General features: G+C 66.9%; 1 protein-coding gene across 2 annotated transcripts in view; it reads right to left on the bottom strand.

The window, feature by feature from the left end:
* Window positions 1-5,657: 5,657 nt before the first annotated feature.
* Window positions 5,658-25,335, bottom strand: part of MOB2 (MOB kinase activator 2) — a 30,671-nt gene continuing 10,993 nt past the window's right edge. The window contains exons 1-5 of one of the 2 annotated variants that reach the window (XM_036281149.1): window positions 15,592-15,707; window positions 10,410-10,570; window positions 9,809-9,902; window positions 6,340-6,464; window positions 5,658-6,038 (exon numbers count right to left, since the gene is read on the bottom strand). In XM_036281149.1, coding sequence (XP_036137042.1) covers window positions 5,731-6,038; window positions 6,340-6,464; window positions 9,809-9,902; window positions 10,410-10,570; window positions 15,592-15,701 — 798 coding nt within the window. In that variant the 5' untranslated portion in view covers window positions 15,702-15,707 and the 3' untranslated portion in view covers window positions 5,658-5,730. Of the gene's footprint in view, window positions 6,039-6,339; window positions 6,465-9,808; window positions 9,903-10,409; window positions 10,571-15,591; window positions 15,708-25,335 lie in introns of those variants that run through there. The other variant, XM_036281150.1, reaches the window with a different exon arrangement.

Below are 25,335 nucleotides of genomic sequence, written 5' to 3'. Positions count from 1 at the left end.
GTCACTGTTTCCGCTCTGATACCAGGAATTATCCCGAAAAGTTAACATGTCACCTCCACGAGGCCACCCTCTGGGCTCCGCGCCGGACGCCGCCAAATGAAGGCAGCTGCCCTGGACCTGCCCGTCCGCCCTGCTGCCGCCCGCCCGCCCGGCGGCGAGGCCCTGCCCGCCGCCGCTGCCTCCGTCCGCCCTGCCCAGTTTCCGCTCCGCATGGCCCCGGGGAGGAGGACCTGGCTCCGTGGAAGCTGCCTCCAGCCCGCCCACCGGACTTGCAGTGACTGGCGCCCTCGGCAGGTCCAGCCGGCTAGGCCGCCCCCAGGGCAGGGCCCGTGGCGGGCGAAGGAACTGCGAGGCGGTGGCGGGCGCTCCAGGCCGCCTGGGACCCTCCCCCTGCAGCGCCCTCGCCCTGCCCACTGCCGCCTGGCGCCCACCCTGCTGCTGGTGCTCTCGGGCCTGCGTGCCGGCCCGGCCCGGGCAGAACTGGACCCGGAGGCAGCGGGCTGGCTGAGATCAGTATTATTTATTTGCTGTTTTAACTTATTGAGTTTCTTCACTTCTCTGTCCAGGGAAGGGGCAGCAGCATCTCCCTGCCGTCCGTCCGTCTGTCTGTGTCTCGGGCAGGGGGGGTCTGGGCCGAGGGCCCTGCGGACAGCTGTCGGGGCGCCAGGGGGCCGGCCGGCAGGGCAGCGCTGGCAAGCTACTGTAAACTTTAAAGAATTCCTGCAAGATATTTTTATAAACTTTTTTCCTTGGTTGTTTTTGGAAAGGGGTGTGGGGGAGGGGAGCCGCTGGGCAGGGCGAGGTTTGTGTTCGGTTCTGGCTCTTGGTTCTTTCTACACACACATATATATTTACAGAATGGCGGGTCCGCGCTGTCCGCCCGGTCGGAGCGGCCCCAGCCCCGGGCGCCACCGCCCAGGGCCCCTCCGCCAGGCCCGGACGGGGCCCTCTGGTTCGGATCTGAGAGCAGGGGTGGGGGCCGGCCCCACCCACTCAGGATGGCAGGGGCACCGCAGGGTTTTTTACTAAAATGACAAAACGTGAAAAAAAAAACCACAAAAAAACAAAACGCCGAGGACAGAGTCAGCGGCGTCCGCCAGTGTTCTCTGTGCTCCGAGAGGTGGCGGGTGTGGCCGCCCTGCTTTGCCCCGTCCCCCGCTTCTGCTTGTCTTCCTGTGGGCGCGCCCGCCGGCCAGGGGCGCCCGGCGTGGAGGGCCGGCGGCGGGAGGGCCTGACTGCATGCCTTCGCTGACAGCCGCTTGCTTCTGGTGTCGCGCCCGCCGGCCCGGCGGGGACGGGCTCCACCGCTCTGACGCTGGCCCCCACAGGCTGGCCCCCGCGCTGAGAAGCACCTGGTGCCTGTCTCGCGCTGCGGCAGGCGCCAGAGGGCTCTCTCGGCGGAGGGCACCGAAAGCAATATCCCCCGCCAGCCTGCCCTTTTGTACTTGGGACACGCAGACATCACGGACACGGATGCGTCCCACCCCATGTACCCCTGTCAAATAACTGTGAGCAACGTCAGTTCCGGAACAATAAATTCCTTCAGTAAAGACCCACGCCAGTCTCGCGGTCCGGGCGGGGTGGGGGGACGGGACCACCTGGGGCGGGGCGGCTCCCATCCATGTGCGCTGCCTTGGGCTCTGCCAGGGGACCTGTGTGGGGTCAGGTGTCCCCACGGGCCACCCCTGCCTGAGCAGGGTGACTCACTGGGCTGGGCTGGGCGGGAGGAGGCCCGGGGACAGACGTGGAGCACCGCCACGCTGCAGGACCACGGCCACGCTGCGGCTGCCAAGGCCCAGGGCATCACCTGGCACCTGGGCTTCCTGCAGGATGAACTCACTTTTCAGTCCTTTTTTGGGGAAAGGCAGAGGGTGCACTGCAGCCCAACCCTGTAAACAACACCCGCCAGCCTGGGGTGCAGGCATCTCCGCCACAGCCCAGCCGCTGCCCCCTGCGCCGCGTGGCCATGAGCGCGGCAGAGCGTCCTGGAGAGGAGTCCGAGCAGAGCCTGCACCCTCGGGGCTCCCTGGATTTGCACGCTGCCCTTGTGTGAAGTGCGGGCAGCCGCCGCGGCTGGCCGGCAGGGCCCCTGCAGCACCCGCCCCGTCGCTGGGCCCATCCGGCCCTGCAGCAGACGCCCTCGGCGGCTCTGTGGGGGGCGTCCTGTGCGCCTCACCACACAGCAGCACCTCTGGCCTCCCCACTGCGTGGCCATCGCACCTGTTCCCAGACGGGTCCCCTGGGGACAGAATCAGCCCTGGAGTCCCGCCCCCACCTCCTGGACCCCCTGACGGAGGGGAGGGTCCCCGTGCGCCCAGCTTCTCTGGCCTAGCTGACACAGCGGGCCTTGCTCCCTGCCCCTGAGGCAGGAAGGTGCCCAGAGGGGCTCTGGAAACAGGGCATCAGGCTCCGTCCGGCTGCAGGGCTGCAGGGCTGCAGGGCTGCAGGGCTGCAGGGCTGCAGGGCGTCCAGTCACCTCAGCTTGGCAGACAGGCGGGAGGGGCCTGTCGCTTCATCCTGCAGGGGTCCTGGGTGCTGGCCAGTTTCAGATCATGCAGGCCTCCCCTCACCCCCTGCCTGGCGTCTGGCTGTACCCTATCCTGTTCCCCACACCGACAGGCCGTCTGCTCTCTGCCCCCCACCCCACTTGGCGAGAAGGGGCTGGTCCTGTGGCCCCCTCGACCCCAGGCTCCCTCTTGGTTGCACGTGACAGGAACCAGCCCCACACTGTTAGTGTTCGTCCTGACACGGAACAAAATACCCACACACAAGGTCTCGCTGGACGCGTGCTCTGAGCACGGCCCACGGGGCGCTGAGCAGCGGGCCTGACGCGCTTCTGCGAGGCAGACCTCGGGCCGGTACTGGGAGGGACAGGCAGGCCCGCTCTCGGGCAGTGCCGCCTGCACTGTGGGGCTGGAGCAGGTGTGGGTGACAGAGCCGCTGTGGGTGGGGGCGGGGAGGCAGTGTGCCGCCCCCCAGGAGCTGAGTGCCAGCGCAGCACACGCAGGGGAGCCCTGCTCTGCCCACGAGGGCCACGCGGGCGCCTGGGCTACGAGACCAGCGGTCCCTGGTGCCCGGGGGGGGGGCTCTGAGTCCCACAGGCAGCTTCAGGGAAGGGCTAGCCCATTTCCACCTGCCCATGCCAGGAGGCTCACTGCAGGCCACAGGGGTCGAGTGACCAAGTCCAGTGACTGCCTTCACCGCCTCCTCCCCTTCGCCCTGTGGCTCCGCAAGGGGTGGCCCGCAGGAGCAGGGAGGGCGGCCGGTGGTGAGCCCCAAGGGCAGCGGGACTGACGGGGGGGGGGGGGGCAGCCACGCCGCCCTGGGGCCCGGCGCTGGGCTGGTGGAGCCCGCGGCCGTCTCCAGGCGGTCGGGCCCCGTGGCTGCTCTGCCTGCCTAGTGGCTTCAAGCAGCACCCGTGCATCAGGTTCTGGTTCACACTCGGGGTCTCAGTGACGCGGGTCTCATGGGGCTACGGAAGGTGGGCAGGGCTGGTCCTTCTGGAGGCTCGGGAAGAACCCATTTCCTCCGCTCCCCTGGGCTGCTGCCGGCTCCGACCCCCCCCAGTTCTAAGGAGCCCTGATCACACTGGGCCCAGGTCCTCTCCCGTCTCGGTCCAGGGGATCAGCAGCCCTGAATCCCCTCTTCGGTGACACAGGTCAGGACACTGGGGAGGGGACGTCGCTCAGCTCCCCGAAGCCTGCTGCCCTCCAGCCAGGTTAACCCCCCTCAGGAGGAAACACCGCATCCCAAGGTCCCCGGACATCTCAGCCCATCAGCGCAGGCAGCCCCAGCGCCCGGGAGCCGGGTCAGGCAGGGCGGCTGTGTGGGCCTGTGGGGAGACGCTGCTTCGAACCAACAGGCCCGGGATGCTGGAGACACGGACGGGGTGACACCTCTGGCCGTGACAATTCAAACCCAGCGCGGCGGCCTTGGGGCTCTTGGCTGCAGGGTGTGGAGGCGGTGGCGGTGGTGTGGTGGGGGGAGGGCTGCGCAGGCTGTGTCCACGCCTCCCGCCTCCCCGGGAGGGCAGGGCTGAGGGCTGAGGTGCAGCCCAGATGCCAAGGGTGGGGTGGCTGCCTGGCTCCCGAGCTCCCAACAGGCGGGACAGAGGCGCGTGTGGAGCGGCAGTGGACCCCACGGCAGAGCAGGGCCCAGGAGCCTTCACGCAGGGGGGGCATCGCCCCGGGGCTCCGAGCCGAGCGAGCCCAGCAGGACCCGGGGGGGCCCGGGGGGGGCGGGGAGTGCTCGAGGCACCGCGCCAGCTGCCTGCAGCCCGCGGGTGGGGCGGGGCCCTGGTGGGGAGGCAGGAGCCAGGGTGTGAGGGCGAGCTGCCCAAGGTGCACCTGAGCTTTCTGGGGAGCCCAGGGCTGTCAGCTGGGGCAGCTCTCAGGGCAGGAGGAGGAGAGACCACTGCAGGGACAGGAAGGCGACCACTGAACACGTCTCGAGAGAAGGCGGGTGGGTGGGGTGGTGCCCGGGAAGCAGAGAGGCTCCGTGGGCCACGGCAGCTCTAGCGGCAGCTGAGCTTCGGAGCCTGTGCCACCAGGGACCAGGGCATCCCAGACCCGGGCGGGCACAGGAGATGCCAGCTGGGAGGCAGAGACCGGGCCCCACCGTTTAAGGGGTGCGTGAGGGTTGAGCATGGCTGAAACCACAGCCAGAGAAGTCTGCCCCCATCCCCTGCGTGACAGCAAGCAGGGTGGGGGACCTGCCAGCCCCTCTGCCCACGGGGAGCCTGGACCAGCGCCAGGTCCCGGGCAGGGCACACAGCCCCGCCCCTCCGGCCCTTCCTGTGCCCAGCCCGCGTGGCCCTGCCACCTGCATGGGGGCACAGCATGGGGAGGGTGGCCCAGGTGTGCCCTCCTGTGCCCACCCCAGCTCCCTGCGTCCAGTGGTGGACATGGTCAGCAGGGGAGCCTTGGCCATCCTGGCCGCAGCCGGACGGCAGGGACAGCTCTGCTCCCGCAGGAGGCAGACCCCGGGTGCGCAGGGACCACGGTGGGCGGGAGGCCACAGAGAGGGGACGGGCCATGGCTGCAGACCCAGGCCCCTTCACACAGTCACGGAGACGCTGAGGACACACAGGCGCTGACCTGAGAGAATTCTTTTTATTCGACCGAACTGAACGGAGGAGCAGAGCGAGAGGGCCCTGCCTCCGCCCACAGCCACTCCACACAGGCTGCTGCCCAGGGGCTGGGCCTGGGCCCAGCTACTCCAGGGCCTCCTGGCGGCAGGGGTGGGGGAAGGGGCTCAGGGCCCCTACCGAGCCCACTGGCCTCCCCCACCCCCACGCCAAGCCCCTGACAGACAGCAGAGGCCCGGGAGAGGAGGGACGTGAGGAATCCGGAATAACCCAGCCCTGACACAACGAAGCCCAGGAGCCCGAGCCTGCGCCCCAGGCCAGGAAGGAGCCCGCCTGGCTCAGGACTTCTCTCAGATGGCAGCGCCCGGGAGGGGCCCGGCACACAAAGACCAAGGCAAGGAGGCCGCAGAGGGAAGGGCAGAGCTGGGCAGGCGGCGGCGGAGGGCAGCCCACGGCGCACTCGTCCATCCAGCAGGGAAGTGGCGAGGGCAGCGGGCAGCGGGCAGCGCCGGCTCCGGGACCCACTCTGCGCAGCCTGGCCAGGCGGCACCGCGGACTCCCGCCGAGCGTGCCCGGCACGTGAGCACACAGGCGGGCACAGACACACGCGCCGTCTCTGCACACGTGCAGCCGGTCCGGTGCGCTCACCTCTCCTTGACGTGGTTCTGTGCCCCCGCGCCCCCGCCGCTGGCCCCGTCCCCGCCCCCGCCGCGGCCCCCGCTGCTGCAGAGCACCTCCGTGAGGTCGTCCATGACGGCGGTCTCTTTGGGGTCCAGCAGGTTGAACTCCCTGGCGAAGAGGATGAAGTGGACGTACAGCGTGTTCAAGTGTCCGTGCAGCTCGAGGGCCAGGGTCTCCTTGAAGTGGGACGAGTAGATGTGGGCCAGCACGTGGAACAGGTACCTGCAGATCTTCTTCACCAGCGCCTCGAAGGAGCTGGGGAACTCGCGGCCTGCGGACAGGGCGCGTCACCGGCAGGCAGGACCCCGCCCTGCAGCCTCACTGAGGGGCCAGCACGCGCTCTTGACTTGTCCTGTGCCCGGCCCCCGAGAGCTGCACCTCCCGGGGCCCAAGACCCAACACGTGCCGCCCAGGCCTGGGCTGGACCCTGGGTCTGCCTGCTTCCCTGCGCGTGGCCTGGACCACGGGGAGGCCCTCGGGAAACCCGGGATCGCCCGGGCCCGCAGCGCCAGAGCCTAGAGCGGACCGTGTGCTGACCGGGCTGGCTGACCGGGCACCGCTGCGGGGCCTACCGTATCTCGTGGGAAACACGTCCTCGTCCGTCACCAGCTTCTGCACAGAGCTCATGACAAAGTCCACGTACTGGGGGGCCGTGCACTTGACCTTCTTCCCCCGCTCGTCATACCAGTAGTACTGTCTGTGGGGACAGAGAAGCCGGTCACAGCACCGCCCCAGCCACACAGCCTCCCTGGTCGGGGGAGGGGCCTGCGGCCATCCGGAGGTGTGGCGGGCGCACAGGCCTCTGCCCCCAGCTGAGGACGCTCTGCGCCCAGGAGAGGGCGCTGCCTGAGCACCTGCCACCGAGCGGGCAGAGGCGCCGCCTGTCCCTGCTGCTGGGCTCCTGGCTCTCAGGGCGGCGGCTCCAGCCTTCCCCAGCCTCCCCCAGGCAGGCAACAAGCAGGCACGGAACCCTGCAGCTCGCCGGAGACCAGTCTGTGCTGAGCTGACCAGAAATAGGTATGATTCGATTCATTCACACGGGACGCTTATTACGGTGTTGACTGTTGTCACTTTTAAAAAAAAAATTTCCCCCTTTATTGATTTTAGAGAAGAAGGGAGAGATAGAGAAACATGGATGAGAGAGAACGTTGATTGGTTGCCTCCTGCACGCCCCCCACTGGGCATGTGCCCTGACCAGAATGGAACCGGCGACCTCCTGGTGCAGGGTCCACGCTCCACCACTGAGCCAGCCGGCAGGGCCGCTGCCGCTTCGTACTCGACAGTCTCAGAAAGCGGTGAGTGCCCCTGACCAGACAGGCAGGGCGGCGCTAGACATGTTTGTGGCGGGCGCCCCGGCTCAAACCCGCTGCTCTGCGGAAACGGGGTCCCCGTGCCGGCGAGAGAGGCGGCTTTCCTGCCTCTCGCAAGGCACCATGGGGCCTGCTCAGCCTCAGCGGCAGCCCTGCCCCCACGAGAAGCAGCCTCTCCAGGGGCCTCTCCCCTCGCAGAGGGTCATGGGGCCCCATGCCAGGTGGACTTCAGGAAGGAAGTCCGTAAAGACAGGGCCAGCACCCTGGGCAGGGTCAGGGACACGTTTTCTGCTCCGTGAGTGGACGCAGGGTGCCCCTGGACAGGGGGTCAGTCTCAGAACACAAGTGTGGCTGCAAACTGGGACACGCGCTCCCGCACCGAGAGGCCCGAGAGGGCAGCTCCCAGGGACCACGGTGCCCCTGCGGGAAGGTGGATGCTGCTCTCCCGGCGGCTCCTGCCCCTGCTTCCAGGGCCCTGCAGGCCGCTGGCCACAGCCCCACAGGCCAGCCCTGGCCTCCGGCTGGCCCCGCCGCTCAGCCCTGCACCCATGCTGGCCCTTAGGGATGCCGCGGCTGTCCGGCCAGGCATGGTTCAGGGACCTGGGTCCTCCCACTCATCGCTGACCACCTCCCGCCTGGACACACCCGTCCGGCCAGGCAGCTGCTGAAGGACATGGGCTGCTCCTGGTGGGGCGAGTGTGGGTCAGGCTGTCACAAGCCCTCCTGGGCAGGCCTCCGAGTGAGCAGTCCCCACTCTGGGGGGGCGCCCAGGAGTGAGGTGTGTGCACGGAGGGTGTGCTTCCCTTCACGGGGACGGCCACGCCGCCCTGCAGGGCTGGCCCCCCGGCACCCACAGCTCCGTGTCCTTGCCCGCGCCCGGCCAGCGTCCTGACAGCACCCAGCACATGCCCACCGGCACCCACAGCTCCGTGTCCTTGCCCGCGCCCGGCCGGCGTCCCGACAGCATCCAGCACGTGCCCACTTCTCTCCCCGCTCACGGCGCGGAGCCTGCAGGGCTCCTCTGCCCTTGTCCCCAGTGACCTGTCCGAGTCCTCTGCCCGTCTGTGACCGGTCCGCCTCCCTGCTAACGGGGTCTGGGACCCTCCCTCACTCTGGGAGCTGGTCCTCCCTCAAGTGTGAGTCTGCAGTGACTCCTTCTGAGCACCGTCCTGAGTGCCGTGAAGTCCCGCGCTGCGCTGCGCTGTCAGGAATGGCCCGTCTCCTCCCGCAGGCCGGCCGCTCCCCACGGAGGCGGAGCCCACTGCAGCGCACGCGGAGGCTCTCGGGCTTCGGGCTCCTGCCTGCACAGACGGCCTCTTCTCCAGCAGTGCTGGCTGGAAAGGCTGCCTCCTCTCCGCGGACTCTCCTGTGTCCGTCCAACATCGAGGCCTCGTCTGTGGGTCCACGGCTGCTTCTGCCCGTCCTGAGGGCCGTCTGTTCCCCAGTGCACCACAGCACCTGGACCGTGGCTGCACAGGTCGCGCACACGGGCAGGACCGCTCCGCTAGGGTTCCTTCTCAGCGTGGCTGGGCTCCTGTCTGCGGCTGCACAGCCTACAGGGCTCGGGCTCCAGAGCACGGCGCCCTCACCTCCTCGGCGGCGGCGCCCCAGGGCGCTCACCTGTGCCAAGTCCTTCCCCAGGCTCACACCTGGGTGGCCTGCTATTTGGGAGCCAATGGAAATAGCAGAGTTTCATTTTATTTATTGGATTTTAGAGCAAGGGAGAAAGAAAGAGACACTGACTTTTGGTGCCCACTTATTTGTGCATCATCTGGTGATTCCTGCCTGCGCCCTGGCCGACGATGTTCTCAGCACACCCTCCCCGCTCCGGCTGGGACACCGGCAGGGTGGCGACGGCCTCAGACAAGCAGCCCTCTCTCTAAATGACAAGTGAGTTTCCGTCCCTCGAACTCCAATGACCCGAGGAGACGCCGCGTATGCAGTGCGGTAGCCCTGAGCGCCCGTGAAGCAGGTCACGGGAGGGACGGCAGCAGAAGGCGCAGGTCCCGGGCTCCCAGCTGCACGAGCAGAGCCCACACCCGGCCGGGCAGCCTGACACCGAGCCCGGGCTCTTCCACGGGGCCTCTGGGCAAACACGTGTGACGAAGGGATGTGTCGGGGCCGTGGGTGAGGCCGGGCAACCTGGACGCCGCCTGGCCAGGTGCAGAGCGGCGAGCACCCTCCTGAGTCTGCTGCACACGCAGCCTGAAGCGCCGCCCCACCCCCGGCGCCAGCCGCACGCGTGCTTTGCGGGGCTGCTCTTCCCACTTGGTGTCACTCTGCCTGCCCCGTCCTTGGCTGGGCCTCCCGGTGGCCAGCTGGGGACACCTGGGACACCTCGGCCACCCTGGCTCCTCCCCAGGGGACAAGCACGAGCACTGTGGTGGGCACCTGCTCCCTCGTGACCCGCCTGAGCTGGGGCCTAGGGAGCTGGCCAGCAGGTCTGTGAGCACAGGGACGGCCGACAGGCTCCTGGCCTCCTCCTCGGCCCAGCCTCCTGTGGGCACGTGCCCAATCCCTCACTGCTGCCCCAATCCCTCACTGCTGCCCCAATCCCTCACTGCGAGGCTCTCCGACCACACACCCAGGAGCTGGGCGGAGCTGGCAGGGGCATGCATACGCTTCTGGAGGAGAGCGCAGCACCTGGCCCGCCGGGGCCTCCCTCCCGCAAAGCAGGGCCCTGAGGAGGCGGGGAGCCCTCTGCGCAGGGGAGGGCCGGGTGGGGACTCACGTGTTGCACACGGCCATGGTCTGGCAGGCCTCCCCCGTGCAGAACTCCGAGACGGTGCTGTACTGCAGGTTGACGTGGTGGAAGAACGTGGTGGCTGCGGGAGGAGAGTGGGCGTGAGCGCTGCCCTCGGCCCGGGCGCTGCCAGGCAGGGCTCCACTGGGGCGGGGCAGCTGGCACTTCCCACAGACCGAGACCGCGGCCCTGGCGTGGAGCACCGGCCTCAAGGGCGGCCACCGGTCCCCACCAGACAGACAGACACACGCCTGGGCAGCGGGGCAGCGCCATCGAGACCAAGTCCCTGCACAAACGGTGGACAAACATCCCATCCCAGTGAGGGCCACACAGCCCGCCACCTGGGCACTGACTGGAGCCGGTCACTCCAGCCCACCCCGTCCACAGAGCAGCCAGTTCCCACCGGCACGAGCCCCCACTGCGTGCTGCAGCGCGGTGGGCCAGCTGGGGGAGCGACAGCCGGGCCTCGTGGGCACACAGCCTCTCCGGACGGAGCTCTGGGGTCCCCGAGGACCTGGAGGGTGGCTGCCTTCCCTGCCTCCCTGCCAACTGTGGCCCCAGGCCCCCGCCCACTGCCGTCCCCACGCACTGTTGCTGGCCAGCCACTCATTGAGGTCGATCTCCCGGGGCAGCGCCACCAGCTCCTTGAACTCGCAGTCGGTGATCCTGGACTTGGCGTGCTCGGGCTCCAGGTACGCCTTCTTCTCCTCCGCTGCCGGCTTCTTCCCGTTGGGCTTCGCTTTGGACTTCCTGCGGGAGAAGGGAGCAGTCACCGCAGGGCAGGGCAGGCGTGGATCCCCCTGCCGGCCCAGGAGACAAGGGCCGCCCCGCCAGCCCAGCGGGACCCCGAGGAGGTCTCCAGGAGGTGCCTGGGACAGTCTGCTCCCACTGGGCACCGCGTGCTGTGCCTTCATCTGGCCGGCACAGCCATCCTGCCACCGTAGGGAAGAGGGGGCAAAGAGACGAGCTGGCCGCCTGATGTCGTGGGGCCCAGCCTGGAACTCAGCTCACCCCTGTGTGACGCCGCGGCCCGGCAGCCAGCCTGGCCTGAGCCTAGGGCCTAGGCTCCCAGGGCAGGACCCACAAGCAGGGCACAGGAACGCGCCGCTCACCTGAGCCCTGGACAGGCTCACAAGCAGGTGGGCACCCTGCACACTGTCCCGACGGCCCCTCATCGACGCCTGCTGGCTGCCAATGCTCGGCTCTGCCGTCACGCTGCAGGCTCGCGGTGGCACACCTGTCCTCGGCCTGTGCCCTCCCCGAGTGACAGCGCAGGGCTCCAGGGAGGAGGAGGGGCCAGCCAGACACCACAAATCCGCAGAAGTGGCCAGTTCTCACTGAGGTTTTTCTTGCTTAGGAAAATAGTTCTTTCCCACAAGAATGTGCTATCATTTAACACAGAACAGTCTTGTGTGGCCATTTTCACACGAGTGAGCACATATCTCTAAAATGCCTCTGTTCCATTGGAACAGTGAACGTCAGTAGCTGAACACCACAGACCAGCACCCTGAGGGGCCACTGTCCCCGCAGCCAAGGAGATGGCCCGTCCCCAGGAAGGACGGCTGCACAGCCAGGCCCCAGGGTCTCGGCTGGAGACCCCAGCCCAGGCTGAACCTGACACAGGTCGCTGTGTCTGTCACATTCTGGAGCCTGGGCAGACCGCTGGGGTGGCCACGGGTCCCCTGACTGCCATCCTCAGCCCCACCTCCTGCAACCCAGGAGGGCCGTGGTCGGGGCGCTGGCTTCCGCAGCAGCCCGCTCCCGGGACCCTCAGACCTGCTCCCTTGTGGCCTCTGTTGCTGACCCCACTGCCCCAGTAAGAACGCAGCACTGGCCGAGCTGCACACTGCTGTCCTGAAGGCTCTTCGGCCCTCTCCCGCAGCCCTGGTGCGGCCCACATGGGGGGGGGGGGTGAAAGGTCTCTGCAGCTCCCTGACCCTGCCCTTTTTGTTCTGTTTTGAAAAGTTGCTGGTGGTTTATTTAAGAGGAAACAGGAAGGAAAAATGTTCCCTTAATGCCAGAGAAATGTTTTCCCTTCGACTTCTCACAGGAGATCTTTGCCTTAAAAGGCGACGTGTGCTGGGCCTCTGGGGGCAGTGCTGGGAGTGGCCAGTGCCAGGCAGGGCCCGTGTTCTCAGGACGGGCGGGGCAGACCCTGACCCCGGGGTCCCGACCCTGCCGGTGGGCTGAGCTGGAGCACAGGCATGGGTGCCGCACACAGTGAGCACTTTGGGTCCCCAGGGGCAGCTAGGACACAACTCGAAGCCCCAGGCCCGGACAGGAAGGCCCACCCCTGGTTAGAGCACACAGAGGAGACCAGGCCCCAGGATGGATGGAGGGCATCCAGGGGCTCTGCTGACACCCCGAGATGTCACTTGGAGTGGGGTGGGCGGGCAGGCTATGACGTCCCCTGCCCACAGCCCTTCTCCTGACCTGCGTCTCTGCTCCTGAGCGACGTTCCACCCTGAGAGAAAGTCACCGCTGCCTTCAGCCAGGCAGGAGGGACTCTGCAGGACGCTCCCCGGGGCCAGGTGCTCCGACGTCCTCCTGTGCTCAGTGCAACTGCCGACCCCACGGCTGGGCCGGCCGCTCGCGGGCCTGGCGGGTCTGATGCCACAGGGGTGGCACGGCGAGCGGCCACGGAGGAGCCGTGTCACCTGGTGACCCATGAGGAGCACTCGCCCGTGGGTGCCCGGCAGCAGTGGCCGCATGGTGGGGCGTCCCACCTGCCTGCCCGCTTCCTGCCCACAAGCCTACCCAGGCAGGGCCCAGCCTCACAGGAAGGCCCTGCGCCGCTCGGGGTGCCCATCCGTGCTGAGTGAGGCCTGCTGCGCCCGCACAGAGGTGTCGTGGGCGCTGCTCACCATCAGCTACAAGGAAGGAGTCCGGCTCCTCCGCGGCGGGAAGACGGCCACACTGCAGATCCCCGCCCTCTGGCACCGAGCACCGTGGTGGGCAGGGGCTGAAGGAGCACAGAGCCCATGGACTGTGGCTCCAGGCACCCGGCTGGCCTGATCCCACCCTGCTTTGAAATCTCATACTGGGCGCGGGCACAGAGCAGGTGCAGCCCTTTCCCTAAGGGCCCCCTCAGCCCACTGTGTGTCGCTGGGTGCCCCCCCTCACTCGATCCCACACAGGTGCTGGGAAAGCTCGGGCCATCGCCAGGAGAGGGCGCGGGCAGATCTGGAAGCAGGGAGGGCAGAGGTGGCCTGTCTGCAGAGGGCCTCACAGGACATGGGGCGGGGAGGAGAGAGTCTGGGGTCAGGGAGCAGGTCCTAGGAACCTGTGGGCAGTGAGCCGTGGACTCCGTGCTCACGACTGCGGGAGGCCCCACAGACACCGCTCCACAGAGAGGGCGGGGGACTGAGAAGACGGGACCCGCAGGGCACCACCCCGAGTCTATGCCACCTCACCTCACTCCAGGCTGCTTCAGGCCAGGGTCACAGGCTCAAAAGCCCAGGTCCTAGGCCTTGGCCTGAGCGAGAACTGCCTGGGGGTGGAGGGGGGGCAGGGAGGAAGGTGGCGCGAGAGCGGCCCGAGCCTCTGCACGGCCCCTGCTCCCAGGTGGCAGCACAGCCAGGCTCCTCCCGGCCTCCCGCCAAGGCCGAGGCAGTGGGCCAGCTGTCACCCCGATGGCCAGGCACGGATGTGCAGGGGCCACTGGCACTGGGTCCCCACTTCCCACACACAGCTCATCCCCAGGGCTGGACCTGAGGCTCGCCACCAACCCGAACCCGAGTTTGACGCAGGGCCTGAAACTGTCCTCTGACGTGAGGTCCCGGCCTAGCCTGCCTCCAGGTCCCGACTGTCCTCTGACGTGAGGTCCCGGCCTAGCCTGCCTCCAGGTCCCGACCGTCCTCTGACGTGAGGTCCCGGCCTAGCCTGCCTCCAGGTCCCGACCGTCCTCTGACGTGAGGTCCCGGCCTAGCCTGCCTCCAAGTCCCGACTGTCCTCTGACGTGAGGGTCCCGGCCTAGCCTGCCTCCAAGTCCCGACCGTCCTCTGACGTGAGGTCCCGGCCTAGCCTGCCTCCAGGTCCCGACCGTCCTCTGACGTGAGGTCCCGGCCTAGCCTGCCTCCAGGTCCCGACCGTCCTCTGACGTGAGGTCCCGGCCTAGCCTGCCTCCAGGTCCCGACCGTCCTCTGACGTGAGGTCCCGGCCTAGCCTGCCTCCAGGTCCCGACCGTCCTCTGACGTGAGGTCCCGGCCTAGCCTGCCTCCAGGTCCCGACCGTCCTCTGACGTGAGGTCCCGGCCTAGCCTGCCTCCAAGTCCCGACTGTCCTCTGACGTGAGGGTCCCGGCCTAGCCTGCCTCCAGGTCCCGACTGGCCGTGGCCACTGCACCCCTCGCCGGCCCAAAGCTTGGGAAGATGCCCCAGGACCATCGGTCCCTGTCAGACCCCCACAGGCTACTACTGGCCAGACTGCTGCTCTCGATCTGACTGCCCTGCACTGGGCTGGCCGCACCCACACAAAGCGGCTTTCACAAGCATGTCCCACTGGGAGCAGACGGCCTGCACGACCCAGAGGAAGGCAGGTCAGGAGCAGCCAGCATGCTGACCCCGAGCTGTGCTGGATCACGGGTCCCTCACTCACTCTCGAGCTGCGGAACCAGCCCCTCCACTGACACGGGCTTGGGCGGCCACTGCTCCTGCAGTCTCCCCAGGCCCCGTGGGAATGGCCTGGTCTCGGCCTCCCGCAGAGCTCGCCGGGTCCTCCGCAGTCCCAGCCACAGCTCAGGGGCTGGGTTCTGCCCTCGGCCCTCGGCGGGGCCTGTTTCAGCTCAGCGCTGTGCATCGCGCACACAGGCGTGCACACATGCTGGCCTTCACTGTCCACGACGGTCACCTTCCTGATCTGAACAATGACTTGAGGAGGACCGCCACCTTGCCCCCGTTTCCGAGTCTCACGTGACAGGACGAGAGCACAGGCCTGGAAGCTGTCGGGCAGGCTCTGGTTTCCACCTGTAACTCATCGGGAGCCCCTCTGGGCACCCAGCTGACCTGCTGTGTGGAAAAACCCTGCGGCAGAGAAGAGCGGGACCAGGGTGCCCAGAGGCAGAGGGAGGCACAGACACAGCCCGCTGGGCCTCATTAGTCATCGAGAGCACCGCCTCGGGCCCCGCCTCGCCTTAGACCCTCCCCAGGGCCCGGAAAAGCAAGAGACACTTTCACTTTCCACTCAGGACCCCCAGGACCCCGCTGGAGGGAACCTGATGAGCTAACAGACCCTCAGACGGGGGCGGCCGGGCCGCAGGCACACGCGGCTGGTGCTCGCCCAGCACCGCCACCGCCACCACCACCGCCACCGCACAGAGGGCCAGAGTGGCCGGCCCAGTGTGTGGGCACTGGGCTCCATGGCAGCGGGTCAGAGAAGGGAGAGGTGCCAAGGAGCAAAGGCCCTTCTGGTTGGAAGCCCTGCAGCATCAGCCGGCCGTGCCTAGGTCGGTTCCCGCACAGGCCACTGTTGCGCAGGCTCCGGCCACCCGCAGGGAGACGACAGGCAGACCTGAGGTGCAGGGCCTGTCCGGTGGGCTCAGGGGCAGGGCTGGGCTGCCGTGTCCAGGACTCACCCGTGGGGCCCTCTCCCCTCCCAGAGGCAGCCAGGCCCCTCCCTGGGTGGCACACTCCCTTCCCTAAGCAGCAGGGAGTGCAGGGGTTCAGGGGAACCTCCCTGCAAACAAAGTTCCTGCCCAGTCCTGCTCACAGCCTCTGCCCAGCCGCACCAGCTCCTGGGGGACGCGGAAGACCCCCACCGTGCCCCTTTGTTCACCTGAGCACTTTGCCAACTGCCTGAAGCACCATTTTGCAGCTGAGTCCAGTCTTGGGGGCCTGGCTGAGCAGAGCTCGGTCTGCAGGGAGGCTGCCGTGAGCGCCCAGCATGCTGGGGAGCAGAGGTGCAGAGCGAGTGGGAGCCCGGCACCAATGCGGCTCCCTCCCTCCCAGCAGCCCGCCTGGAGCAGGCGCCAGCAGCCAATGGGACAGCAGGGGAGGAGCCTGGCCTGGCAGGCACAGCGCTGCTCCGTTCAGGGCCAAGGCCGCCGGCCTGGTTAGAGGAGGGCGTGTCTCAGTCAACTTTCAAAGTGGCGCCTTGCAGGCGGTGCTGTGTGGGGAGGGCAGAGCCCCAGGGAAGGACCCATCGGCGCGGCTGGGTGGCACCTCGAGGCCAGGCCTGACACAGCTGGCAGAGCCCCTCTGAGAGCACGCAGTCTGCCCAGGAGTCTGTGCCTGATCCCAGCCCCGTGAGACAAGAAACCTGGGGCACCCAGGGGGCTGCGGACACAGGCTGCCACCTGCAGGGTGGAGCTGGCCTGTGCATGCCCCAGGCAGACAGCCTTGGAAAGACAAGACCGGCAGCCTGGGGCATCCGGACACCGCGCACGCTGGCCGCGCAGAGGCTGCCCCGCAGCCAAGGGCGCAGAGCCCTGGGCATCTCCGGGGGCTCCAGCACCTGTGGGGCATTCTCTGTAGGGCTGGCTGGCTGCGGACAGGAGGGCACGAAGTGCTGGAACACTGGGTCTGACCACAGGGACAGAGACGGCGCAGTCAGCACACAGCGGAGGCCCCACTTTGCAAGGGGTAGGGCCAGGGGTCTGCCAAGCTCCTCTGCTCACATCCCCGCCCACCTCAGCCCTGCCCACCACCCTCAAGGCCACAGCCCACTGAGGGCCCCTCCAACCAGGTGGCAGCTCCACAGCCAATGGGAAGGCTGCCTCTGCCCTGGGAGGCCAACAACAGGCGCCGGCTGCCCGCGAGGACCAGGGCAGCGTCCCCATGGCCACCCGGCGGGCAGGATCCGCGCCAGTGGGACGGCCACGGAGCCGAGGCGCGGGAATGACTGCGCACTGGGAGGTGCCCCGGCTCAGCTGCCCTGCCGAGAGCCAGACACTTCCCCCGGCCCCTCCTAGGGGCACACTGAGCCCAGGACGCGCCAGGCACACATGCTGCCGCTGCCCTCTCAGCTGACAGCACGGACACGCGTGTGCATGTAAACGCCCTGCACACTTTAATCTGGTGACACGGACGTCTGCGTGCGGATCGGGCCGCACGCCGGTGCCTCCCAATGCTCCCTCTGGTCTCTCCCTGGCTCGACTGCAGCCTGCCCCAGGCGTCGGAACACGCAGACAGTGACCTAGAGAGACGGGAGGAGAGGAGAGACCGCCGGGACCTGGAGAGGTGAGCCCGGGTGACGGGCGGGCCACAGAAGCTCAAAGCCGACACGTGGGGAACACACCAGTGACACGGGCCTGGACCGCCACCACCGCCAACGGCAGACTGGGCGACAGATACCAAGTGCCTGGCTGAGCCGCTGGCCGACACGTTGGCACGGGCAGCCGCAGGCAGGAAGGGCGCACGGTGAGCAGCAGCCAGCTGCCTGCCGGAGGTCGGCACGGAGGCAAGGATGCCGTGGGCTGCAGAAGGGCGCATGGGGGCCGCTGACCGGACAGGGCTGCCTGCAGAAAGAGCCCAGGAGTTCGGCAGAGCCGCCTGAGCCTCTGCCACCCCTCAGCTGAGGGCCTGCAGGGCCTGGCACACGGCACGCCAAGGAGCTGTGAGCTCCAGGGGCCTTCCGGAGGCTGCAAGGGCAGCAGCCTGAGGGCTCCAGAGCACCGTGCAGGGGAGCGGGGCCGCGGCAGCGGGGGGGGGGGGGGGGGGGGGCTGCTCTAGACCGGCCCTGACAAAGCTTCCCCGAGCCTCCCAAGGCTTCTGCTGACCCAACAGCAAATGAACTGCCCGCTGGGACAGCCACAGGCTCCTCAGCGGAGGACAACCCAGCCCAGACCTCCGACAGCGCTGCCACCGCCACAGCTAACGGGAGGAGCGCCCGTCAGGGGAGGAGGCGGCAGAAGGGCGTGGCACACGACCGGGGAAGCAGAGGCAGCGGAGACTTCGACCGCAGACATGGATGGCCCTGCTCGAGGGCTGGGGGTTCAGAGAAAGGATGAGCACAATGAATGCAACGGCAGTTCTCAAAAGATGTAGAAAGCCCAAAAAATACAAACACATCCCTAGAGCTGAAGGTATCTGGAGTGAGATTTTAAGGGACAGACTTAACAGCAGATTAAACAACGCAAAGAAAAGGTTGCAACAAAAACATAACATGTGTAGAAGCCCCGGCCAGGTGGCTCGGTGGGAGCATGGTCCTGTGCCCCAAAACTGCAGGTTCGATTCCCAGTCCGGACACATACCCAGGTTGTGGGTTTGACCCCCAGCACGGGGCACGCAGGAGGCAGCTGATCGATGTTCCCCTCTCACGTTGATGTTTCTCTCTCTCTCTCTCTCTCTTTCTCTCTAAAAACAAAACAAAACAATAAAAACGCATTTTAAAAAACTCATGACAGAGGAAATGGAAAATTAAATACAAAGTTATTTTTGAAAAGTTTAAGAAAACTGATCAATCAGACTGACAGAAAAGGAGGAGATGCACCAGAGTCGGACATGGAGACACAGCTCCAGACCCCCAGACACAGGAGGGACAAGGGCCGACCAGGAACCACTTCATGCCAACAGAGCATGAGGGTCAGCAGACTCCTGCACAGACACAGGTCACCAAAACCAACACAAGGAGGGATTAAAAAGTTGAACTTACAGAACTTGTCCACAAGGACACGTTAGGCCCAGGTGCCGCATGGGCGACCCCCCAGCCCTATGAAGAATGGACACCAGCTCCCAGAGAGCAGAGGGGCCACCACCCAACTCATCCAATGAGCCCGAGGCAAGGCCACCACCAGACAAGAAAGCTACAGAACATCATGCCCACGAGCACAGAGGTGAACTCCCTACGGGACACGAGCAGACCGAGTCCAGCCTGAGCGTGAGTCTGCGTGAGGGTGTGAGTGTGCGCAGGGGTGTGTGCAGCTGCTGGGCAGCTGTGCTCCTTCCTCCCGGCCCTCCCTCCCCCACCGCCCCAGCCCAGGCCCTCCCGCTCCTGCTCCTCCTCCAGGTGGGCTCCTGTCCTCCCAGGCTCTGCTCACGGCTGACCCCCGCTGCGGCGCTTGCTCCACGCCTGGTGCGCAGCCTGGCACACGCCTCACCATCACCAGGGCCAGGGAGGAACGTCGGAATGCAGGCCATCCCCTGGTCTGTGGCCGCACCCCAGCAGCCGTGGCAGTCCCGGGGATGTGTGGGGACTGGGCACTGTCCGTCCGACTTCCCCGGACCTGCTGCAGAGCTGTCTCCCGGGAGCTCCCCGCGGCTGCCAGACAACCCTGGGGACAGCCTTCCTCGGCACGGCTGTCGCCCTGACAGCCTCGGCTCAGGTGAAGGCTGCCCTGTGGTCCTCTGCAGCTGCTCCTCAGATCCTTGTCCACAGATAAGAGGGGGCGCAGGGGAGGCGCTCTCGGGGTGTGCTCCAAGGAGACCGACGGGGAAGGGTCTGAGCAGTGGGGACGGCTGACTTTGGAGCCACTGGCGCAGGGACTGACAGGCCACCCCTGCGGGCCAGGTCCACTGAAGCCTTGCCACCAGGGTGACCACAAGAACAGCCTCAGTGTGGGCCTGGCCACGGGACCCAAACCTGGCGCGTCCCACGCTGGGTGGAAGGAGCCTTCACCTGCTCCCGGAACTCACTGGGCTGGGAGCCCTGAGTGCGCAAGGGGACAGGACAGGACAGGACAGGACAGGACAGGGAAGGCACCGGCACCCGGAACCCAGCACCCTGCCCACCCATCCGCCTCCGCTGCCCAGGGCGACGCAGCGCAGGGGCACCGCGCCCAGGAGTGGAGTGTGCGCGTCCACAGAACTGCCCTCCCCTGGCACTGCCGGCCTTCCCGGTGTCTGCCCGCTCGCACCTCGGCGCCCCGTTCACAGGACAGGGAGCTGGCCGGACGGAGACCGGCTCAGGCCACACGGAGGCCTCTGCTCCGGCCCCACACCTGGCTGCAGCTCAGCTGTCCCAGGCAGCAGGGAAGAGCGGCCCTGGGGGCCTTGTCCCCGCAGCCCGGCCAGGGGGCTCAGAGAGACGGAGCCCCCGCCCGCCCCTCCCCGCAGCCCAGCCAGCGCACGCCCACAAGGAGGCACAGCCTGTGGTCAGGTGAGGGGGTGGTGCTGCCAGGCCCCCCAAGCTCACCTTGGCCCCGGGTCTGAGCAGCCAGGTCTGCTGGGCGAGACAGCGATGCAGACGTGGGGGCTCGCCCGGCACACCTCGCAGACTCACACCACGCCCGTACCAGGCCCAGAAGTCAGGGAGACCGCTGGGCAGCAGGCCTAGAGACCCTGTGGGGCCAGGCTGTAGCCCAGCCACCAGGCGACCATGGAAACGCAAGGACAACCGGAGAGCCCCTGGATCGAGCGGAGGGGGCAGGCTGCACACCCGGGTCTGGGGGCCAGGACTTGAGCACAAACTGAGGCGGCAGAGAGAAAAATGCCTGCACGCCCCACCCCCACAGCAAACTTCAAACAATGAAAGTGGCTGTTGGAGCTGCCCAGTCATCCCGTCTGGCCCCGGCCACCACGGACCACAGAGGGCAGGGGCATCCTCTGAAAGTCTTCCCTCCGACCCCTGCACTGCACCTGCCGGACAAGTGCCCGTCAGCCTTGGGCACTGACAAAGCGGCCCAGGGGTGGCAGGCTGGCCAAGCCCTGAGTAAACAGCAGCTCTCTGCTGGAGACAGGTGGGCCCCGCTGCCCTGCCCAGCCCACAAGCAGAGGTGCGGGCAGGTGATGGTGCTCACCAACGCCTCCGTGAGGTCACGTGAGCTTAGGAAAGCCAGTGGGCTGCTGGCAGGGGACAGAGGACACTGTCTCTCTTCCCTCCCCAGCCGTCACCAGCCAAGCAGGCACTGAGCCCAGGCATCCAGGGCGCAGGCTGCCTAAATGAAGGGCAGTGTGGGTCCTGCCAAGTCACCCCGCCCTCCTGGGTATAAAAGCCCCGGCTGCAGGATTTAGCCAGGCTCAGTCCACAGGAAGGCGGCTCAGAGCCACATGGGAGGGAGCAGAGCTCGGACACAGCTCTGGGCCAGGGGAGCCTGGGAGAGGCAGGCGACCTCGGCCGCCCAGGGCTCAGCCTCCAGCAGAATACTGGGAACCCCCCCCCCCCCGAGAAAACACTGACATCCAGGCAGAAAAGCTGCACTAGAAACACGTCCGGAGGGAGACGCAGTGTCCTCGCTGTGGAGGGCAGTGGGCCTGCTCCAGCAGGGAGGGAAGCCTGGGGCACGGGCCGAGGGCCCACAGGCACAGGTGCCCTGCCCACCCCAGACCACCTCCGCAGACCCATGGGAGGGGACCGTTCCCTGGGCCCAGGGCCCCAGGCTGTCCTATCAAAGCTCACACACCCCCAGGAAGGCCACCATCCCGGCCAGGGGAGAACCAGGGGGACAGACCAGCGGTCCCCGTGCCTGTGAGCTCATACACCCCCAGGAAGGCCACCATCCCGGCCAGGGGAGAACCAGGGGGACAGACTAGTGGTCCCCGTGCCTGTGAGCTCATACACCCCCAGGAAGGCCACCATCCCGGCCAGGGGAGAACCCAGGGGGACAGACTAGTGGTCCCCATGCCTGTGAGCTCATACACCCCCAGGAAGGCCACCATCCCGGCCAGGGGAGAACCCAGGGGGACAGACCAGTGGTCCCCGTGCCTGTGAGCTCATACACAGTTCCAAGCAGCTTCCTGGTGGGCACACACGGCACACAGAACCCGGAGCTCTGAGGCTGCAGCACTGGTGAGGGCATGAGGGTCAAAAACCACCAAGGAGCTCTGTCCCCAAGAGCTTTGCCAACAGCCACCCTGCTGAGTCGGCCTGGCCTTGTCCACTTCCCTTCCAGCTGTGGCCATCGGGCCTGGTAGGGCCGATCCCTGGCTGTCCTATGGAACAAGACACAGAGGGTCACACGCGGGAAGACTAAGGCAGCTGTGCTGGGAGAAGGGCGCCTGGGCCCCTGATGCCCTGGCCAAGGGGAAAGGGCACACTCTCCGCTAGCTGAAACCTGCCCTTCTCTCTGGAATGAGGGAGGACAGGATGTGGGAGTGCCCAAAAGGGGAAGAATGCAAGAAGCCAGGGCCTGTATCTCAGACTCCCCACGGGAGGTCCAGAGAGGCTTGGGAGGAGAAACTGGCGGAGGGTTGGCAGGGACAGAGGTCAGGGCAGGAGGGCGCGTCCCCACCCCGCACCCGCAAGCCTCCTGGCCTGTGCCCCTGGGCAAGGAAGCTCCTCCAGGCCCCTGCTGGCCGCCCTGCTGCTCCCAAGCTCCCGTCCTCAGAGGGCTCTTCCCAGCACCCAGGCCTGCTCGGCCACTTCTTGGCACAAAGTCCCCCAGGGCCCCCTGCTGAAGACTCTCCGCTCTCAAGGGCTCAGAGGCTCCCTGGGGCCAGCCCGGCCTCGGGGAGCACACAGCCACCCCAGGACCCTGCTCGTCCTGCCACGTCCAGCCCGGCCTCGGGGAGCACACAGCCACCCCAGGACCCTGCTCGTCCTGCCACGTCCAGCCCGGCCTCGGGGAGCACACAGCCACCCCAGGACCCTGCTCGTCCTGCCACGTCCAGCCCGGCCTCGGGGAGCACACAGCCACCCCAGGACCCTGCTCGTCCTGCCATGTCCAGCCTGGCCTCGGGGAGCACACAGCCACCCCAGGACCCTGCTCGTCCTGCCACGTCCAGGCAGTTTCGTGAGAGCAGGAAACGTGCCCGTCAGCCTCGGGTGCAGAGCAGGGGCAGCGGGGTGCCCTGCGTGTCTGAATGAACTAGTTTCTGACAGGCAGACAAGACCGTCTGCAGGTCAGCGACAGAGGACCGCCCCCGCCCCCAAACCAGCAAGGAGGACAAGGAAGCCGCCGTCCACGACAGGGCAGACCCACCAGTGGTCAGCAGGTCAGCAACCCGCAGGGAAGCTGTGTTGCCTCAATCAGAAGCAACCCCTGAAGACAAGCCCTCTCTTTCTCCTTCAACAAGGACAGTGGGCACTGGAGGCTCGGCCGCACCCCCACCCCACGACACACACGCGAAGCACCGACCAGAAGTCTGCTTCTAGAAATTCATCACAAACACTCAGCTCAGAGTGACCCCATGTCCCTGATGGCCGAGGAGATGAGGCCTGAAGGACACCGACTGCCCCTTGCCACCAGGTGAGCTGGCCGGTGGCACCGTGCCCGGGGCAAGGTGACTTACAATGTTAGAATTTACTTCTCTGTGAAATGTGCGATCATGGGTGAGTCCCCTTCACCGCGCACACCTTCCCCAAAGGTATCTTCAGTGAACGGTCGTGCACCACGAGGAAGAGTGCAGACGCTGGAGGAACAGTGTGGCCACGTGGCCACCACGGAGGGGCACGGCAGCACTGCCCAGGAGTGAGGCGCACTGTGGCTGAGGTGAAGCCCAACCTGCAGTGTCTGGGACACGGAGCTGCGGTTCCGGCTCCGTCCCGCTCCTCTCTGAGTGCTGGGGGCCTGTCCCATCCCAGCCGGGCCCTGGGGACACTCCACGGGGAGCCTGTTCATCTGATGTCGCCGCCTGCGGACCTGAAGTTCAGGGTGCCTTCTGCGGCCTGCTCTCTGGGCCCTGCCGTGGCCCAGCGCCCTCCCCCGCTCTCCAGGCACCCACACCTGGCTCGTCTTCCCACCTGCTGGGACATGCACCCTGTTATCTCCGGTCCGTGATCGGGCTTTCGACGTGCTGCGGCCTCTCTTCCCCGCGTGCTCTCCGCTGTCCTCTGTGGGACCTGCCTTTCCTTCTGAGGGCCGCGGTCCTCCAGTCCCAGAGGCTGGCTGCAGCTGGGGCTGCTCACTCTGCACCTTCCTTTTCTTTCCTTGTTAACCCTCACCCGCGGGGATCTTTGCCGTTGACTTTAGAGTGAGTGGGAGAGAAGCATGGACGTGAGAGAGACACATCATTGGCTGCCTCCCACATGCACCCCGACTGGGGCCGGGGAAGGGACAGGCCCTTGACTGGGAGTCGAACCCGTAACCCTTCAGTGTGCGGCCAATACGCTAACCACTGGGCCACCGGCCAGGGCTGCTCTCTGTTCCTACTGGCCTTGGTGTCTGTACTTCTCAGGCAGACATTCCTCAGAACAGCTGGGTGCCCTGGCCGACACCCCCACTTCCGAGTGGGTCCCAAGAACCCTGGGCAGCTCCATGTGCAGGGGCCCCAGGGGGCGTCACTGGGTACCATCTGGCTCCCAGGCAGCTCACTCAGAGTCTGGGCCAGTGAGACGCCCATTCTCCTGCCTGGGGGTCCTGAGGACCGAGGCGGGGCAGGGACATCAACATTCTGGCTGTGGGCCGTCAAAGGGGCCGCCGGGCACAGCCCTCTTGCCCTCGAGGCAGGCGGAGGGGGGGGGGGGTGTCTCACTGCTGTTTCTCCAGCTCTCCCTCCCCAGGCTCCTGGGTCCCGCACTGCGGAACCAGCCAAGGTCCCCATCAGAGGGCTCCCCCTGCTGGCCCCAGCTCACCTCTCCCAAGTCCAGACTTCTAACTCGCAAGCCTGTGTGCACCTGCCCCTCTCCCACCCTCGCCCGCGGGTCTCTGCCTTCCCAGAGTCCCCTCTGCTCTCATCTCAGTGGGGTCGGAGGAAGCAGGTCCAGTCAGAAGGCCAGTCCACTCGGTTTAAGCAGCAGGACATGTAGGCAAATGGACCAGCGCCTTCCGTCGAGGGCCCACGTGCCCCACACTAAAGGCCTCCCCCAGAGCCACTGAGTGATGCCCCAGTCTGCCTGAGCCCGGCCCCCGCACTGTGCCATGTGGCAGCCTGGCTAGGCTGCGCCTTCGCTGGGCCCTCAGGACCCAGAATCTCTAGCCCATGAAGAAGTCACTGGTGTGACCGGGGCTCTGCTCCTATGACAGCAGGACTTCCCACCCAGCTCGGGTGGCTCCTGGAGGAGGCCCCTCCCTGCCTGGACGTGACTGTGCTGGATTGTGGGGCTGGCCGGTGCCCTGACAGCCTCCCCCAAACAGCTCAGCACCTCAGGACAACCCTCCCATGTCCCCCAGCCCCACGCCGCCACACGCCAACCAGTCAGAAAGCCACGGCCTTGACCCAACCCTAGGGTCAGTGTCCAAAGCCAAGGGCTACACCCAAGTCCAAGCCCAAGGCTTCCAAACAAATACCACTGTCCCCATGGGGGACAAAGGACAAAGCACAGATCTGTCAGCCACTGGACCCTCAGCCTGGTACCTGGCCATGCTGCTGGCTCAGCCTTACCTCTGCCCACAATGGCAGCGTGCAGAGCTCGGCCTGGCCAGTCCAGCCCAGCCTTCAGCATGCCCGCAGTTTGTCCTGGGAAGCTAACCTTGCTAGCACTCACCCTAGCCTGACCCTAGTGCCCCCAGCAGCTCACGGTGGCGGCTGTGGGTGCATGGAACCCGTTCTACACCCACGTGGTCTGGTCCGGAGCCGGTGTGCGGCACCACTGGGACCCCGGCCCCAGAACCCTGTGGGCCCCTCAGCCTTCCTGCGTGGTCCACAGCGGCCCCTGGTGGACAGGAAAAAGGCAACTCTTTAAGTTCTGGTGCCTGGACAGGTCTCCCCCTCCTCCTGTGAGCCCTGGAAAGACCCCCCTCCCCCCGTGGCCGGTCTGGTCTGG

The sequence above is a fragment of the Molossus molossus genome, unplaced genomic scaffold (assembly GCF_014108415.1).
Source record: "Molossus molossus isolate mMolMol1 unplaced genomic scaffold, mMolMol1.p scaffold_m16_p_31, whole genome shotgun sequence".
Lineage (NCBI taxonomy): Eukaryota > Metazoa > Chordata > Mammalia > Chiroptera > Molossidae > Molossus > Molossus molossus.
Note: the sequence above shows the minus strand (reverse complement) of the source record. Positions and strands in the feature narration are given on the sequence as shown.